The 19,192-nt window shown below is 29.8% G+C and overlaps 1 protein-coding gene across 6 annotated transcripts in view; it reads left to right on the forward strand.

Moving 5' to 3' along the window:
* The first annotated feature begins 11,439 nt into the window (after positions 1 to 11,439).
* Positions 11,440 to 19,192, forward strand: part of gig (TSC complex subunit tuberin) — a 59,403-nt gene continuing 51,650 nt past the window's right edge. For 3 of the 6 annotated variants that reach the window (XM_090154640.1, XM_090154675.1, XM_090154683.1), the window contains exons 1-9: positions 12,231 to 12,286; positions 13,180 to 13,369; positions 15,828 to 15,914; positions 16,683 to 16,793; positions 17,104 to 17,183; positions 17,243 to 17,307; positions 18,113 to 18,245; positions 18,818 to 18,866; positions 18,932 to 19,057. In XM_090154640.1, the coding sequence (XP_090010766.1) occupies positions 13,217 to 13,369; positions 15,828 to 15,914; positions 16,683 to 16,793; positions 17,104 to 17,183; positions 17,243 to 17,307; positions 18,113 to 18,245; positions 18,818 to 18,866; positions 18,932 to 19,057 (804 nt within the window). In that variant the 5' untranslated portion in view covers positions 12,231 to 12,286; positions 13,180 to 13,216. Of the gene's footprint in view, positions 11,623 to 12,230; positions 12,287 to 12,614; positions 12,686 to 13,179; positions 13,370 to 15,827; positions 15,915 to 16,682; positions 16,794 to 17,103; positions 17,184 to 17,242; positions 17,308 to 18,112; positions 18,246 to 18,817; positions 18,867 to 18,931; positions 19,058 to 19,192 lie in introns of those variants that run through there. The other 3 variants (XM_090154647.1, XM_090154655.1, XM_090154666.1) reach the window with 3 other exon arrangements.

Genomic DNA, 19,192 nt, shown 5'->3' on the forward strand with positions numbered 1-19,192 from the left:
AATATTTCATTAAATATAAGATTAATATAATTTATAAATATTTAATTAAATATAAGATTAATATAATTTATAAATATTTAATTAAATATAAGATTAATATAATTTATAAATATTTAATTAAATATAAGATTAATATAATTTATAAATATTTCATTAAATATAAGATTAATATAATTTATAAATATTTAATTAAATATAAGATTAATATAATTTATAAATATTTAATTAAATATAAGATTAATATAATTTATAAATATTTAATTAAATATAAGATTAATATAATTTATAAATATTTAATTAAATATAAGATTAATATAATTTATAAATATTTAATTAAATATAAGATTAATATGATTTATAAATATTTAATTAAATATAAGATTAATATAATTTATAAATATTTAATTAAATATAAGATTAATATAATTTATAAATATTTAATTAAATATAAGATTAATATAATTTATAAATATTTAATTAAATATTAGATTAATATAATTTATAAATATTTAATTAAATATTAGATTAATATAATTTATAAATATTTAATTAAATATAAGATTAATATAATTTATAAATATTTAATTAAATATAAGATTAATATAATTTATAAATATTTAATTAAATATAAGATTAATATAATTTATAAATATTTAATTAAATATAAGATTAATATGATTTATAAATATTTAATTAAATATAAGATTAATATAGTTTATAAATATTTAATTAAATATAAGATTAATATAATTTATAAATATTTAATTAAATATAAGATTAATATAATTTATAAATATTTAATTAAATATAAGATTAATATAATTTATAAATATTTAATTAAATATTAGATTAATATAATTTATAAATATTTAATTAAATATAAGATTAATATAATTTATAAATATTTAATTAAATATAAGATTAATATAATTTATAAATATTTAATTAAATATAAGATTAATATAATTTATAAATATTTAATTAAATATTAGATTTATATAATTTATAAATATTTAATTAAATATAAGATTAATATAATTTATAAATATTTAATTAAATATAAGATTAATATAATTTATAAATATTTAATTAAATATAAGATTAATATAATTTATAAATATTTAATTAAATATTAGATTAATATAATTTATAAATATTTAATTAAATATAAGATTAATATAATTTATAAATATTTAATTAAATATAAGATTAATATAATTTATAAATATTTAATTAAATATAAGATTAATATAATTTATAAATATTTAATTAAATATTAGATTAATATAATTTATAAATATTTAATTAAATATAAGATTAATATAATTTATAAATATTTAATTAAATATAAGATTAATATAATTTATAAATATTTAATTAAATATAAGATTAATATAATTTATAAATATTTAATTAAATATAAGATTAATATAATTTATAAATATTTAATTAAATATAAGATTAATATAATTTATAAATATTTAATTAAATATAAGATTAATATAATTTATAAATATTTAATTAAATATAAGATTAATATAATTTATAAATATTTAATTAAATATTAGATTAATATAATTTATAAATATTTAATTAAATATTAGATTAATATAATTTATAAATATTTAATTAAATATGTGACCTTGATGTGTGGAGTACCAATAATGGTCTTCCATTTAATCCTATAAAAACAAACGTCATATCATACACTAAAAAAACAACTACATAGAGTTCAATTACAAAATCGCTGATAAAAGTATTACGCGATGTAACTAAATTAGTGACCTCGGAATATTGTTTGACCATAAAATGTTGTATGCTAAACACATCAACAAGCTGAAGGGCGACTGTTCACGTGTATTATACGCAACTTGCAGAATTGCTAGAAATTTAAAATCTAAAGTTGTATTCGTAAATCTATATATAAGCCTAGTAAGAAGCAAAATTGAGTATTGTCTGCAAGTATGGGAAGGATGTAGTAATTACTTACTTAAAATGGTTGAGAGAATTCAAAGAAAATTCGTTCATTTATATCATTACTATTTTTTAAAAAACAAACCTGACAATTACATTGAGATTTTAAATAGTTTAAATTTGCAAACAATATATAATCGATTTTTTAGAGCAGACGCTTTATTTTTAAACAAACTTCTCACTAACAAAATTGATTGTATAAACTTACTTAACAATGTTAATATCAGAATTCCAAAGAAAAATACCAGAAGTATTTCATGTTTCTACATCCCAAATAAATATATAAACCCTCTAATTAGAATACAAGATAAATGTAACAGGCTAGTTGAAAATGTAGACTTCTTTGAAACTAACAACTCAAAAATTGCAATTTCTTTAAATGTATTAATACCTAACAAGGATTTTGATGTATTTTAATTTTAATTCTAATTTTAATCGAAAATATGATACCACATTTGTTATTTATTTATTTTATTTTTGTTATTTTCTATATGGAATTTTTGAATGTAACCGGTAATTTATTTTGAATGTAATCTGTAATTTATTTTGAATGTAACCTGTAATTTATTTAATTTCTTTTTTTATATACATTGTTATATATTTTTATATATGAACAATGACTTGACTTAATTTAAAGCGTGTTAGAATATGGAAAGTACTATGTATGTTTTTTAGCAGGTAATAAATCCAAATTATCTATCTATCTATAAGATTAATATAATTTAAAAATATTTAATTAAATATAAGATTAATATAATTTATAAATATTTAATTAAATATAAGATTAATATAATTTATAAATATTTAATTAAATATAAGATTAATATAATTTATAAATATTTAATTAAATATAAGATTAATATAATTTATAAATATTTAATTAAATATAAGATTAATATAATTTATAAATATTTAATTAAATATAAGATTAATATAATTTATAAAAATTTAATTAAATATAAGATTAATATAATTTATAAAAATTTAATTAAATATAAGATTAATATAATTTATAAATATTTAAAATGATGTAACGTTATAACTTTGTAAAGGACATTCGCCAAAGCTGTTTTTTAGAAAAACACCGTATTTTATCAAGCGTTGGTGGCTGAGGGGTTAGAGTAAATCTCTTGCACGTGGCAGACCCGGGTTCGATTTTCGGCCGGCGCTAATAAATCGCAAATCGTTACTAAGACGAATACCGTGTACTATTGGTGGAAACCCTGCCATTGGACGTTGAGAGGTTGCATAAAGCTCATCACTCGGTCCATCCCAAAGTCATTAAGAAGAAGTAGTTGAAGAGAATACGCGCGTACAAACCAACAAACACAACGCAATAAATACAAACACAACAGACTCAACTAAAACAAACTCACCAGATTCAATACCCACAACCGTCATAACATAAACACAACAAACTCAACACCTACAACCGTCATAACATTCACACCCTACACATAAACATTACAATAATGAAATATCGAATCAAACTGAGTTAAAACCGTCACGACTTTGTTCCCTCGGAGAGGTTAAATTAAAAAAATAATCTGCTGGTTGGGATAGTGCTGGGATAATTATTTGGTGGCCGCTTTTGCTGGCGGAATATCATTGAGTACCGTGCAGTAGTTAATACACCCTAGGGCTAATTCTTCCGAGGAGAGGAATATTTTGGCAGCTTGTTTCATTTTATCCCAATAAAAAATTAATATAATGCTAAAAAAACTACCATTAAACGTATTGTCGCGGCAAAAGACCGTTGTAAAAACTGAGATAGAACAATCTACTATTTTTTTTTCTTCAAAATTCAGAAGTGATATCAAAACTACTAGATGGCGGTGGACGTTCGTTTTGATGACGTTTTGACCCGATTAAAATTCTGTGGGGGGGGGGAGATGAAAAGATGAAGAGCATTTAACCATAGACAGTGTATATCCCTAAGGGGACGAGAAAACGCCTAGCTTCCACAGCATTAACGTCGTTGTTTCTCTTACTGACACTGTTATTGAAAAGAGGGGGAACAAACGTTAGCTTCTAAGCGCTTCATATGATCTTGAAATCTCTCGTTTTTAAAGTACGGCCGTCTTTATTCAGTTGGGGCCCTAGCCTCGATACGCACTCTTGCAGTTGGCCGCAAAGCGACTGTGATGGGGTCTAAAAATCAGAGCGTATTCTCGTCCCTTAGGGATATATACTGTCTATAATTTAACAAGGCTTTACAGAGCTCCCTATAGGAATAACATGGAAATGGGGTGTCCCTGTGTTAATTTGTCCAGAAAGCGCTGTGCAACGGCTAACTTTGACACTCGCGTAATAGCAGCCAACCCATTCGCCGAAATTCCATGCACTAGGATTTTCCCGCTATAAACCATACTATAAACTATCGGCGTTCAGCGCCACGCTCATTTTTATTTTGGCTTCATGCAAAAACTATTCTAAAAGTAATTTTACGCTAGGGGCGCTCAACGCCGAGAGATATTTTTGTTCGTCGGGTAACATAGAATTTTCAACGAATGGGCTGGCCGCTATTGCGCGAGTGTCAAAGTTAGCCATGGTTGTGCTAATAACAGAGATCCTGGCAGTTATAGAGATGCGAAACTCCCTATACCCTAAGCAAACCAGTTTTTTTTCAAATTTTTGCCGATCGCAGCGACGTCTGTACGTGGGGAGTAATCGCAGAGATCCTAGGATCGTTACCGTTGTTTACAATTTTTGCGTCTCTCGGCTTGAAACGGGCGCTTCCTTCCGGCCGAAGGGCGGCGCTGATGCTTGCATTTTTTGTCAGGTTTTCGCATCTCTATAACTGCCAGGATCTCTGCTAATAACGCGAAGGTCGTGGATTCGATCTCTCTCATAGCGTTTTCCATTGGGAACCTCCGAGCACTCCCGGAGTGCTCCAAAATCAAAATCGTATTCCATTGGGAAAAAAGGGGCAACTCCGAGAGGGAGGATCGTCTTCCATTGACCAAGTTACTCCCTCCCGGAGTGCTCCCGGAGTGCTCCCAGCTGCCACATCTCAAGAGTCGGAGGGAAACAAAAGAGTGCTCCGAAAACGTTTCGTATTTCATTGGGAGTTACCAGGGCCCATCCTCCGAGCGCCTCCTACAGAGAGCAGTGACGTCATTCAACAAATCCGGATCACACTCCGAGGTTCCCAATGGAAAACGCTAATAGGCTAAGACGACGGAGAACTATTTTTAACAAACAATTTTTATAATGGCGGGAAATATTTACTTAAATGAGCCCCATAGCTTAGTTATATCCCCCCTAAGTAGATTTTAATTTAAAAAGTGACTAGTTTTAATAAGGCGGAAAGTGTTTGCCTAATGTGAGTAAACCTTGGCCCAATTTACCAGTTGGTTAGAGCATCGTACACATTATCAGCACGACACTCTAACCCACTGAGCAAATGGACCCAATGCGAAGAACGTAGGTACGATTCCCCCCTGGGCCAAAGAGAATTATTTGTTATTATCGAAGCGTCTAGTTTTAATAAGGCAGGAAAGTTTTCGTAAATAGAAAGAAGCGAAATCAGGCTTAGGTTTTTCGCATCATTTACCTCATCCTGGCTGTGTAGAATCGTATCCTTAGCGTAGATTTCTTCATCCTCGTTTTTCTTGAGCGTACTGCCATGCTTGTGTTCTTTTCTCTTTTCGGTATTTGGTTTTATTTTTTGTTTGCCGTTTAAAGTTCCCATGATGTGACTTAGTAAAACTGAGTTTTCAAGAACCCAAAAGCCTTCAACAAGGAGAAATAATCAGCTTGGCTAATACCCAAGGCCCCTAACTTAGGCCTAAGTCATCAAGCGACCATTGAGTTGGGAATAAATAGAGGTACAATTGAAATCTGGTAGTCGCGGGACAAAAATTTAGCTTCAAATCAGGGGCGTGATTCTACTCTTATCGATAGGAGTTAACGAAAGAAAATTTTCGTTGGCTCCATTGAAATTATATTAGCTAACGAAAAATTATTTTCGTTAAGTAGCTAACGATAAGAGTAGAATCACGCCCCTGAAACGTTATCACTCGCGATGTTGCCATCTATCTCTAGCTGTTGGAATCATTAAAGCCTGAAAGCAAAATCAAATATGTTCTGATTTGTGTATTTAGTTACGTGGATTTTACTTTAAGGCGATGTTGTTTCGCGCGAAATTGACGCAAAATTCTAAACGGAAAATAACTAGGCTTAGCCATGGCCAACTTCGCGCGCTCACTACGCTCGCACCAGGCGGCCTACCCAAAAGATCAAAAATAGCGAAATTCGTTCTTTGCCGCTACGGAGGCGCTGGAGCCACCTCCGGACCTAACTATTAGCATAGAATCGAATGGAACGATTATGGTTTTTCGTTACTTTAAGGAATTTATTGAAAACTATTCGATATATTCGTCGATGTCAGAGGTAGAATAAACCTTTTTCCATGATTTACAACCCTTTTCAAAATTTTCTAATTCATTTTTCCCGCCGAGATCGACTATTTCCAAAAGTGCCACCGCTCAGGCGTCAGTGAAAATCACGTGTTTAGAATGGAATGTAAACAAACCGACATGTGGAATGTTTCATCAAACGTTTTGGTTTGGATTTTAAACTATTTGATGGCAAGTAGATAATCAATTAAACTGATATTTAAAGTGATGCAACTAAAATTTTAGCGTAATGAGCATAAAAAATACTTTTAATATTTTTATGAAATAATTTGTTTGACGTAAAAGTTAATAATTGCATTTTTTCATTAAATTTTAGAGACATATATAGTTGGAATAATAGTGATAATGAACGAAAACATGAATGAACATTGGTAAAAAAAGTATGAATACTGGTAGATATGAATGAACGCTGGTAAATATTATTATATGAATACTGGTAGATATGAATGAAAACTGGTAATTATGAATGGTAGATATGAAATAATTCTAGAAAACAATGAAGTATCACTGGTGAATGGTGATCAAAATATGAAAATCCATAATGAAGTTTTCTCGATTGAGGTTTGTAAACTAGTTCCTTTACTTTCTCAAATCAAATTGTCCTAGTTATGTTATCAACTACCGGTGGTATTATTTTGTCACAGATAAATTTGGCAGATATCAAGGCATGAGGGACATTAAAATTGCAATGCAAAATTGGACACCTGGCAAGTTTCGGCAACACGGGAGATTCAATATTTTCGCTAATTCTTGCTGATTCTCGAAAATAAGGAAGTGCTGCCTCAATGAAACATTACAAAATCCTTATTTGGGTAACTTATACCTCTTCTGTCGGATGTTTTAATAAAGTCTAAAAGTGTTGAATTTGAGAAGGGTCCGGAAATGCACTCGAGACACAAGCTACAAAATTCAGCTTGCTCCATTTTCTGTACCACAAAACCAGCTACGTAAGCCAAACTTGCCAATTTTAAAGTGGTTCGTTGCGTGTCAGGCTCTGTACTCAACACATTTGGTATCATATAAGTTGGATACTGTATAGCCACTCTAATCTAGAAGGTTGGGTAACGTGCCTTCGGAGGCCTTAGAGCGAACTATACAATAACTATCCTATTATAATAAGATACTAATATTTCTTAGATATTCCCACCAAGGGAAGAGAATGCAACCTGGCAGCCACTGGGGGAAAACTACAACTGACTAGCAAGCTAGCTGGGAGTTAACCACTCCCATACTAGTTTCTGACTGCTACTAACCACTGACTCTACAGCTCTTAAAAGCCCTATCTCTCTCTCTGCTACCTCCTTTTATACCAACTCCCACACTGGTGCCACCACCCGCGCCCTTGGGAGTTAGGCCTAATAAGATAAGGGTTTGCCTCTTTGGCCTACTAGCAATATGACTGCCACTGACCAGGTTGGCTACAACTGTGGGAATACTGTAGGTATTGCCGTTTTTTCCAGCGTTCATAGTTTAAGACTACATACAACGCTCAATTCTGATCTGTCATTTATTTGAAAATTATCCCGAGAGATATTTTCAAGCCACATGCCTCTCAACGCCCCATCAGAAGGAAACTCGTGTTTTGCCTTTTACAGATGGGTCATAGGGAACGCAACTCGAAGACATTTTTGGGTAATTTATTCAAAAATTATTGATATGTAACAACTTTAAATAATAATTGAAAAATGAAATAAATATCTTTTTACATAAATCTAATATCATTCAGCATTAAGTAATTATCAAGTGTTCGAATTTCCCGCCGCGAAAATTGTTTAAAAGACAACAAATCTAAAATCCAACAAGGCTTAACTATTCATACAAACTATTTAAAAATTACCTAAGTAATGAAGTATTTGAGGGGTTATTTATGGAAATTGAACTTTTAAGTTATAACCTAAGTAAAAAATAAATACAATTTTCTGATATTTAAATAATTTCCAGTACTATGTACTCATTATGGTCAAGTTTCGCGCCATAGAAAACCATGTTATTTATATCGTAAAAGGAGCCGACTTTAAGGTCCGGAAGTAGCGCTCCCGACGGCCGTCGAAGACACTGAAAACCAAACTTTTATTTCGCGCCAATACATGGATTTGAAATTCTTTGGATAGGCCGCCTGGTGCGAGCGTAGTGAGTGCGCGAAGTTGGCCATGGCTTAGCAAACTAAACGCGTCTCGTAGTTACAGTGATTTGTTAGACAAAGTAAATTAATGTAAAAAGATTATTTTTAAAAGGCTATTGTAATTGTGTTATAAACTTGTAATTGTTTACTAAGCTATTGTAATTGTTTTATAAGCTATTGTAATTGTTTAATAAGCTATTGTAATTGTTTAATAAGCTATTTTAATTGTTTAATAAGCTATTGTAATTGTTTAATAAGCTATTGTAATTGTTTACAGCGTTGCCAGACGTACGATAATTATCGCACAGTGCGATAATTTAATCAAAAATTTTAGGGCGTACTATAATTTTCATGGCGTACGATATCGTACCATTATTTCGATAATTCTGCCTCAACGTACTATAATGTACGATAATCTTTAGATTTTTTTAAAAACCTACGAACGATTTATATTTTATTATAAATTTATATAACTTTTCTACTTAAAATGAATGATATACATTTTCTGTACGCGTAGTCCAGAGTGTGAGTTTATTACTCCTAGCTATTACCGCATTTTTTAAAACATTTTTAAACATATTAAGTTCAGTTAATAATGATAATAGACATTCTGTTTATTTCCCTGAATTAAAATTCCTGTAGTGCTTTAAAAAATCATCTAAATTCAACGCATTTATGTATGAATTAAAATTTATCGTCAAAAAGAAATGTACGATAATTTTCCAGGAAAATCGATAATTTTTTGGCCTAGATACGATAATTTCAGATTTTCGATCTGGCAACGCTGATTGTTTAATAAGCTATTGTAATTGTTTAATAAGCTATTGTAATTGTTTATTAAGCTATTGTAATTGTTTAATAAGCTATTGTAATTGTTTAATAAGGTATTGTAATTGTTTAATTAGCTATTGTAATTGTTTAATTAGCTATTGTAATTGTTTAGTAAGCTATTGTAATTGTTTAGTAAGCTATTGTAATTGTTTAATTAGCTATTGTAATTGTTTAATAAGCTATTGTAATTGTTTAATAAGCTATTGTAATTGTTTAATAAGCTATTGTAATTGTTTAATAAACACCATAATGGGTCGAAACGTTTTAGTTAGAAGGTTGTAGAAACAAAAATGTTCAATGCATAAGTAAGTGTATTAAAAGAAATAAAGAATAGAAGGGACTTATCTGAAGCAATGATTTAATAATTAGATTTCCAATTAAAGACTGACTTTATTAAAGAAATGGCTTGAGGCTATAAGGCAACTTGATGCGACACCTGGTTCACAACAGGAAGACGCGATATGCGGGGTTCTTTTTGATCAGTCTGCTTATCGTGACAACGCGAAAATGAAAGTACTCTCAGGTAAAATGCAGTGCCAACTTTGAAATTTTACTTATTTAATGTTAAGACGTTCCTGGCTTATACAATTAAAATATAAACCAAATTACAAAACCTGGGAAAAATTGAAATAAATGAAATGGAAAATTTCTAAATTAAGCTTATATTTAAGAATATACTTTGTTTATTGGTAATGTTGCTTGAGCTGGTGCAGGAAGAAGGGATAAATATCGCCAACATGATTATTGCTTAACATCGAAAGGCTTAATAATCCTACGGAATCATGAAGGGTTAATTTATGCATCTGAGGGTGTTGTTAAAATTCTTCAAATAAAGGAAAAATGCGTAAGAATCATTAAACTGGAAAAATCAAGGGGGCCTCAAATAAACACCTTACCTTAAAGGGGCTCCAAAGTTCGGTGGCAAAATGTGTGTAAAGTCAGTAAAGTGCAAAATTTACGGTTGACTCTGCCAAGGCCGAGTGAGGGGTTCGAGGGAATGAAAAGCATGCTCAATTTTCTTTTTTTTTTGCCACCGAACTTTGGAGCTCCTTTAACTTTTACACCGACTTAAGACTCAGTAAAATAGAGAAGAATATTAATGAGAAAGTGAAAAGGGATTGCATTAGGAAAATACTAAATTGATATTGTTCAAAGGCCAATAGTTATGTTTGGAGTTATGTCAGAATATAATATAATATTTACTTTTTATTATAATCAGAATATTAAACGTTATTTTGAGTTTCTTCCCAGTAATTTAAATATCTAAAAGATAGAAGGCGCCACCGCCGAATGATAAAGTTTACAGTCAGTGAATAATTTGTCCCACGAAACCCCGATTTTTGAAGCGGTAATTGTATCTCTAGTTATATATTCCCAACTCAATGCAAGCGACTTCGAATTCCATTAGCTTGGAGGATATAAAACAAGTATACAGGAGTTGCAGAGAGCTGCGAAATCGGTTTCGTCAGTGACCGTGAACTCGCGCGAGACGGAGGGGTTCAAACGCGACTAGCACCAACTGTATACGGAATTTTGCTACTATTCTCATTTTATATCATTGTTTTCTCGTTGTCTGGTTTGTTTTATTCCTCCAAGCAAATACGAGTCATTTTGCAAAAAGGCGCAAAGAATTTAGAAATGTTTCAAAACAAACCAGACGACGCAAAAACAATGCTATAATGAGAATAGTTGCAAAATTCCGTATGCAGTTGGCGCTAGTCGCGTTTGAACCCCACCGTCTCGCGCGAGTTCACGGTCACTGACGAAACCGATTTCGCGATTTCGCAGCTCTCCGCAACTCCTGTATACTTGTTTTATTCCTCCAAGCCATTAGCGTGTCAAGTTCCGCCATTTTGGTTTCAAAAATGACCCCCGAAATTGTACTTTTACGAACTATTCTATCGAACATTTTGTGAGTATGGCCAACTATGATCAAGCGCTACCAGGCTAAACCCTCGACGGACCTTGGGCTATAGAAAGTAATCAAAGCTGGCTGTACTTGTGTACTTTAATTTAATAGAAATTTCGATAACTTTCTGCTGCGATAATTTCCGTTTTGGGACCTGGCAACGCTGGATCACATTTTTTTCCTTCGCGTAGTTCCAAAATCTGCCGATAGGTATCTGTCTGTCTGGTCCTGGACGGTCTGGTTATTCTTCATAAATAATACTTAGTTTAAAAATGTTTTTGAAAGTATTGACGAGATGAGCATTTATTGTATGTTAAATAAAGTTAGTAGCAAATTATTTTACGAAAGTGTTTATTTTACCTCAGGTAAATTTGGGAAAACTTATTGTGGCTAGGCCTAGACAAGTAAAATTCTTTTGACAGTCGTAGGCCTAGGTTCATTTAAAGATTTTATTTCACTACACTCGTGATTCTTGTTGCTATTTGTGGTTAGAATTTCCGCTTGATCACTTATGGTCAGAAAATGTTATATAATTTATTTGTAGGAATCGCGTAATCTCCCCTAAGCATTTGGAATAGCTTAGTAAAAAGGTAATCACATTAATTCACAAGTTGCCAAACAAAATTGAAGACACAAAATATTTATAAACAGCAAAGGAATAAATAATAAATTCTGAGCCAAAAAGAGATAATAATCTCAGGAATTGAAATTTTTCCACATGGCAGTGACAACACACTTGTAGCATTTATATTGCTTTCATACGTTATTAATGGTTTTCAGAAATGAGTTGTTTTTCCATATAGTGGAGTAACATTGGTGATGTCTAAATAGCTTATACAGTGCATCATCAAACAATTTTAGTAATAGTGAACTAACAATTGTAAGGGAACTAAACTTCCGTTGTCTTTGTGGATTGTGTCATTGGTAATTTTAGAATTTAATATTGTGGTTGTTCATGTATCCTTGGGCTTAGAGTGTTGCTGAGCAACAAACAACTCAATGAGGAAAGTCAACCAGCAAAAAATAAATGTGGGTATTCTGATACATTTTTTATTGGCTAGATAGAGAAGAATCTGTTTCTTGCCTCTCCAATTCTGCACATGCTTTGACATTATGTTAAAACACTAGTTACTTTCTCTGTGTGAGGTATTTGTTGCTCCTAGCTAAAATTGAAAATCAAATCAATATTTGATCATTTTTTCAGTATAGTCTCACTGCTTGTTCTCCCTGTTGAGTCACCTTTGTTATTTCTTTTGAATATAAAATAATTCTTAGGGGTTTCACCAGCCACAATAGTGGAGAATCATGTGTCACCGCTCATCCAATCTAAAACAGAGAATGGCACTTCTCTCTTCTGGGACAGGCTTGGGAGGGGGCTCGTGTTTCTCCCTTTACAAGGCTGGTTTAACCCTTTAAGAAAATACTGTGGTAATGCAACTTTAATGAAGTTCATTCTTAATCCTTCTACTTATCATCTGCCCGAAATGTTGCTGCCATGATTCGGCCAATTTAAAATTTTTCTCAGTTTTAAATTTAATTTTATAAAAGGATCTAGTAATAGTTATATGATTGTTCACTTGAGTCTGGCCTTAAAACTATAGTGTACTGTTGGTGTTAAGGCATAACTTTACCCTCATAGGGCAGCCAAATCTCAGTGCACAATAACTCAAGACCAAGTTTTAATAACTACCAATAATTTGTAATATAACAGATAATGTAGACTGACCAGCCTATGGCTAACCTCTATGCCTTAACGCCACTGTTATTCTAGTCAATAGAGCATAATTGCCTTGCGTTAAATACTATCTGAACATGTCTCTCTATTAAACCTGGCACCACCATTGGTAACTAGGGGTATTAAGTATACTTAAATATTCAATAATGTTCAATAGAATAAAATACTAAAATTATTTTTCTTATAGGAGAGTCAAGACGTGATTGCTGTAAAATTAACCTAAAATGTCAGGATGGGAGGAAAAAAAGGAGAAGACCTTGCCAGAAAAGCTTAAAAATTTCTTTGGGTTGGGTATAAGCAAATCTGGAAATCCTCAACAACAGCTCCAATGGAAACCGAAAGCTGTGGAGTATCCATTAAGCGCAGAAATATTAAAGGTTGGTGTGCAATTTTTTATCCAATCAATAACAGATAATATCAGCAACAACTTACAAAACTTACGATTGTTCTTATTTTGATTTGAGATGTCAATGGCACTACAGTATAAATATCTGGTATTATATAAATATATATGTATAAAAATCATATAAATATGTATAACTATCTTATAAATATATATGTTTAAATATAATATAAATATATATGTTTAAATATAATATAAATATATATGTTTAAATATAATATAAATATATATGTTTAAATATAATATAAATATATATGTTTAAATATAATATAAATATATATGTTTAAATATAATATAAATATATATGTTTAAATATAATATAAATATATATGTTTAAATATAATATAAATATATATGTTTAAATATAATATAAATATATATGTTTAAATATAATATAAATATATATGTTTAAATATAATATAAATATATGTTTAAATATAATATAAATATATATGTTTAAATATAATGTAAATATATATGTTTAAATATAATATAAATATATATGTTTAAATATAATATAAATATATATGTTTAAATATAATATAAATATATATGTTTAAATATAATATAAATATATATGTTTAAATATAATATAAATATTTGTGTAAATATCGTTTAAATATTTGTGTAATTATCGTTTAAATATTTGTGTAAATATCGTTTAAATATTTGTATAAATATCATTTAAATATTTGTATAAATATCATTTAAATATTTGTATAAATATCATATAAATATATGTATAAATATATGTATAAATATCATATAAATATATAAATATTTGTATATGTTATGTATTATATATTGATATATATTATATATTATATATGTATGTGATATTTATATATATGTATGTGATATTTATATATATGTGTTTGATATTTATATATGTGTATGTGATATTTATATATATTATATATGTGTGATATTTATATTTATTATATATGTATGTGATATTTATATATATTATATATGTATGTGATATTTATATATATTTATGATATTTATATATAATTATATTTAAATATATCATATTTATATATATTATACACATATATTTATATTTACATATATTATATATTTATATGATATCGTATAAAGGTCTGAACTGTATGTTAACATAAATCATACAAATCTCTTACCAGAAAATGAATTTAAGTAACCTTGATTACATTTTGCGAATTTTTTTATGTTCTTTGGGAAACTTGTCTAGTTTTGAAAAAAAAAAAACAAAAAAAAACATTTAATTAGATGCTTAAAAAGAGCAAATGAGGTAAGTGTACTTCTATTCAATGTTGACTTCATGCTGAGTCTTGCTTGCAAGCGAAACCTTGCCTGTAAATCAGCCCTATTTCTATGCGAACGGACAGGCCCACCATTATCTTCTCTTAGACTTTTCAAGTGTATGCATTTATAGTTTATTGATGCTAACAATCTATGTTCCATATTCTAACCTATTTATTAAAAATATATGGGAGCGCTGCCTAGCTTTCTTTACGACACCATTAACCTTTTGTAAATGGTCTAACAGTCAAACACCATTTAAAAATAGTGGACCCTGTGGTAATACTTTTTAAAGAAAAGTAGCCGCTGTATCATCAAATTTACAGTACTAGTATTTGCAATATTTCTTATTTAAATAGCTTCTTTTTATGGGTAGTTGATTGGACTTCTTGAAGGCCATCACTCAGCTATCTCGAGAACCCTTAGGGTTTCTATCCATGTTTTAATTACCTACATTTTGGTTTTACATATATATTTATAATATCCACATGTTCCAGCCTTTTTAATACGATTATTTACAATGCTTCATTTTCTAAATTTACTGTTTAAATTATCTTTAGTTACAAATGTATTCAGGTATCTAAGAATATTGAAGAATAGCATTAGATTCCCTTACCAAAAAATAAGTGGTCTTGTAACTTTTTAAGTTGGTTTTAAGTTGGTATTTGGAACAAATGCCAACTAAATACCAACTAAAAACCTACTTAAAAACCACTTTACACCAACTAAAAGCTTTCTTAATAAAGACCACTTAAAACCAACTTAAAACTTACTTAAAAAGACCTCTTAATAAAGACCACTTAAAGCCAACTTATAACCTACTTAAAAATTATAAGTAATTATCTGACCACTAAAAATCAACTTAAAACCAACTTAAATGTGAAAACCTACTAAATACCAACTAAAAACCAACTTAAAACCAACTTAAATGTGAAAACCAACTAAATACCAACTAAAAACCAACTTATTTTTTGGTAAGGTTAACTTTCTTCCCATATTTCGAGCCAGAGTACTCTGCAATTTTTTCACTTTTTGAGTCAATAATGCAAGAAATAAAAAATTTTAGTTATAAGATTTTTAAATAGTTTTGGGTATCTGAATACATTATTGGTATAAAGCTTACATGATTTAACTTGATATCCACTTAGGAACTTGGACCTGAAAATACGTTGGCAGTGAGGATTCAAGCTATGAAAGAACTCTGTGATACAGTTTTGACAAAACACCTTCAAGATGTTAGTATTTTCTAATTACCTTATATTATTTGTGGAAATGTTACTCTGAAAGAAATATATACCTAATTTACTCTTGGAAATATGATTTTTATTTTCTCAAAGTAAAGTATTAAGCAGTGGTGCAATAAAGACAGTACCACCTGCTTGGACAACTATGTACTGTGAATACCTTTATTTCAGACTTTGATGGTGTACATGTTGTCAGCACCTAAGTTTTTACCACTACACCACTGTTTAGGTACAATCTATTGATAAATTTTGGGAAAGCAGTGGAAATTTAAAGTGCAATGCAAATGGTACGTCAACCACAAGAGGGCATGAAAAAGTGGTTTGATGGATAAAAATTTCTGACCTCACAAAATTAAATGTTTGGGTTCAGTTATGAGAAATGGGACGTCATCTATCAGTTTCTGTATAAAATCTGTTGCCCTTCCAAATTACAGTTTTTGAACCCCTGGTAGACCTTTTTAGGTTTTTCCCTAGAGATTCTAATATTCTTGAATTTTATCTGGTTTGGTTCTTTCTTGGCATACCTTAAAGGGCTCGAAGCCTGACAGTTTACCGTCAACAGAGAATGGGGCTGAAGACCAGACTAATTTATAGAGTATTCCTCTGTTCTATGTCTGTTTTATCCCACTTACACGTTCAATAGTAACACAGATTTTGGGTGATTTTCTGATTATCTTGTGGGTTGCTTACAAGCACTATTTAAAATTGTTTTAAATATTTAAGTTTTTATAATATGGTTTATTTTTGTGATTTAATCAGACTGCGTTAGAAGCAATGGTACATAACACAATTGACTTGGTTGATCCAATTCAGTCTATGGATGCAAGGCACACAGTTCTCAAGTTTTACCGTTGCTTGATTCAAGGACAGGTATGACTTTGTTTTAATTGCATTCATATAATTTAATGATGAAGCCTGGCTGGAGTATTGTTTTCTTCATTATAAGGTCTCCATTAAAAATAGGTTAAATTTGTGAATTTAATAGTGAATTCCACCAAATATTATTATTATTTGAGCCCAGGCTTTCGGTACTATGATTGAGACAAAGCTAAGATAAAAAAAATTTACCTTTAAAAAATGACAAGTATTTTGACGTATGCCTTTTTTATAAACATTTACAACAGCTTGAATGTTAAACCTAAGTGGATAAGAAAATTCTGGCATGTTTTTTGTTTTTCAGTTTGACAAACTTGGGGCTGTGCGGGCATCCTTTTTTCATTTGATTAAGACCCATTCAGTCTTAGAAGATTTGACTGTCAGGTGAGATGTTTTTCAACGATTCCTTTAGTGGTTTATTTTTTATTCTTGTTTATTTTTAGGCTTGATCTTTTTAAGGCCTTATCTGATAATGGAAAAAATGTTTTATATTTTGAAGAAGAAACTGGTAAGTAATGAAGTTAATTAATATAGTTTTTCCCTTTTGAAACCTAAATAATGTATAACTTGTGGAATTAGGCTCTGATGAAATTTTCGAAGTTCGATTATTACAAAGTGTATTTGAAATCTTCCATTGAGGGACAAGTTTTCATTTAAAAATCTTATAAGATCATTTGAGTTTTGATAAGAAATCTTAAGAGGGACAGTTGTTTGCGAGAGTGAGGGAGGTAAAATAGATTTGGCAATGGTGGTGGAAATGGCGATTTAGCAAAGTATTGACCTTAGATAATTTTGTGATGAGAGAATAACGTGGGATATTATATGCTAGTGACAGCAAGTGACAGCACAATCAGTGTCTGTAACCTAAAAGAATGAAATTCGATGGAAGCTTAAAGAAAGAAAGAAGACTTAAAAAAATATTAGATTAAAAATAGTTATTTAATTTTTAATAAATAAACCTTACCACCTACCCTCACTTCCGAAAAAATCAAATACTTCACCCCTTCAAGCGCGATCGAGCTAGATCTTATTTTTCTTCTATCCGTCTTTTGCTTAATATTGAAATTCTAGAACCATCGGCTATTCATATTTGGTGCTAATTATGCCTAGGGCACTCAGGGAAAATAAATGTAACAAATATTTTGGAAGGTTTTGTGCAAGCTATTTTGGTGTAAATTAGTTGTGTGCGCTTATGAATTATGCATCATTTTATAGTTAAAAGGCACCTATATTGTTGGTCACAAAGAGAAAGAAAAATAAACTTTTAATGACGTTGGTCCTTCAAATAAATTTTGCTTTTGGTTTTTTCACAGGTCCATTTTTATTGGAATGGATGCCATCAATAATAAGTGCAGGAAAAATAAACGCTTTTCTGATTATCGTTATCAATTTTATTAAGTACAATGCTGCTTACTTAGATTCTGACGTAATTGCTGGTCTAGTTCAGTGAGTATAGTTTTTGGAATTGACCTATCGTAAGTTTTGGTTGATAGGACACACCAGGGTTTAAGTTGCGCTCCCCAATTTTTTACTTTCTTTCAATTTTCATCGAATGATATTTTATTAAAAAAAATTGTGGGCCCAAAGGGACTTGGAATTCTTTCTCTGAATGGGATCTTCAATTTATAATATAAGCTTATGTTTTATGGATATATAGCACTCACAGGTTTTCTTGATTTTAAAACTTCTGGTATGTGCTTAGTGCCATCTTCCGTTTGAAGCATTTTGGTGTGAAAAAGAGGCTTGTTGATCCAACTCTTCAAATTGTGCTCCAATATTTTTTGCCCATGCGCCGAGAGTCCCAAGATGAAAAAAAAATTGCGCTTATTCCACATTTTCTTGAACATGGTGATCCTGCCTGAGAATGCTTTGACCAAAATAGTGCTGTATATCCAGTAAGCTTAAGCTTATATTATTAATCCAAGCTCTGTTACAGTTTTTCTTATATTCTTAATGGTTGAACAAACTAAAATTTTTCAGTTAAATCTCTTTAAATCATTTTAATATCTTTCTTTTAGGAATGGCTGTGTTCTTTCTGGTAGAACTAAATCTGAAGAGGATATAACTGTAATTATAAATAGAAATATAATGTTTAATTCTACTAGTTAATTTTCAGAACTTTTTTATTTCAGCTTTGTTTGGAAATGCTTGATGCATTCATTTGTTATAGTTCTATACCTTCCGATGTTTTACCACATTTTGTCATTTCTCTTTGCCGAATTGTTAATATAGAGAAGGTAGCTCACAAAAGTTGGAAGGTAGTTGATTTTTAAAATTTTTGTTTATTGCATGCTTTTGTTGAAACCTTTATTGATTGTTTACAATTTGCCACCCTTTAAATGTTAATTAAACCAACCACACTTTAATTAAGACATTTTTGAAATTTTTCATTT

This window comes from Leiobunum rupestre, chromosome 1 (genome assembly GCF_980474605.1).
Source record: "Leiobunum rupestre chromosome 1, qqLeiRupe1.1.hap1, whole genome shotgun sequence".
Classification (NCBI taxonomy): Eukaryota; Metazoa; Arthropoda; class Arachnida; order Opiliones; family Sclerosomatidae; genus Leiobunum; species Leiobunum rupestre.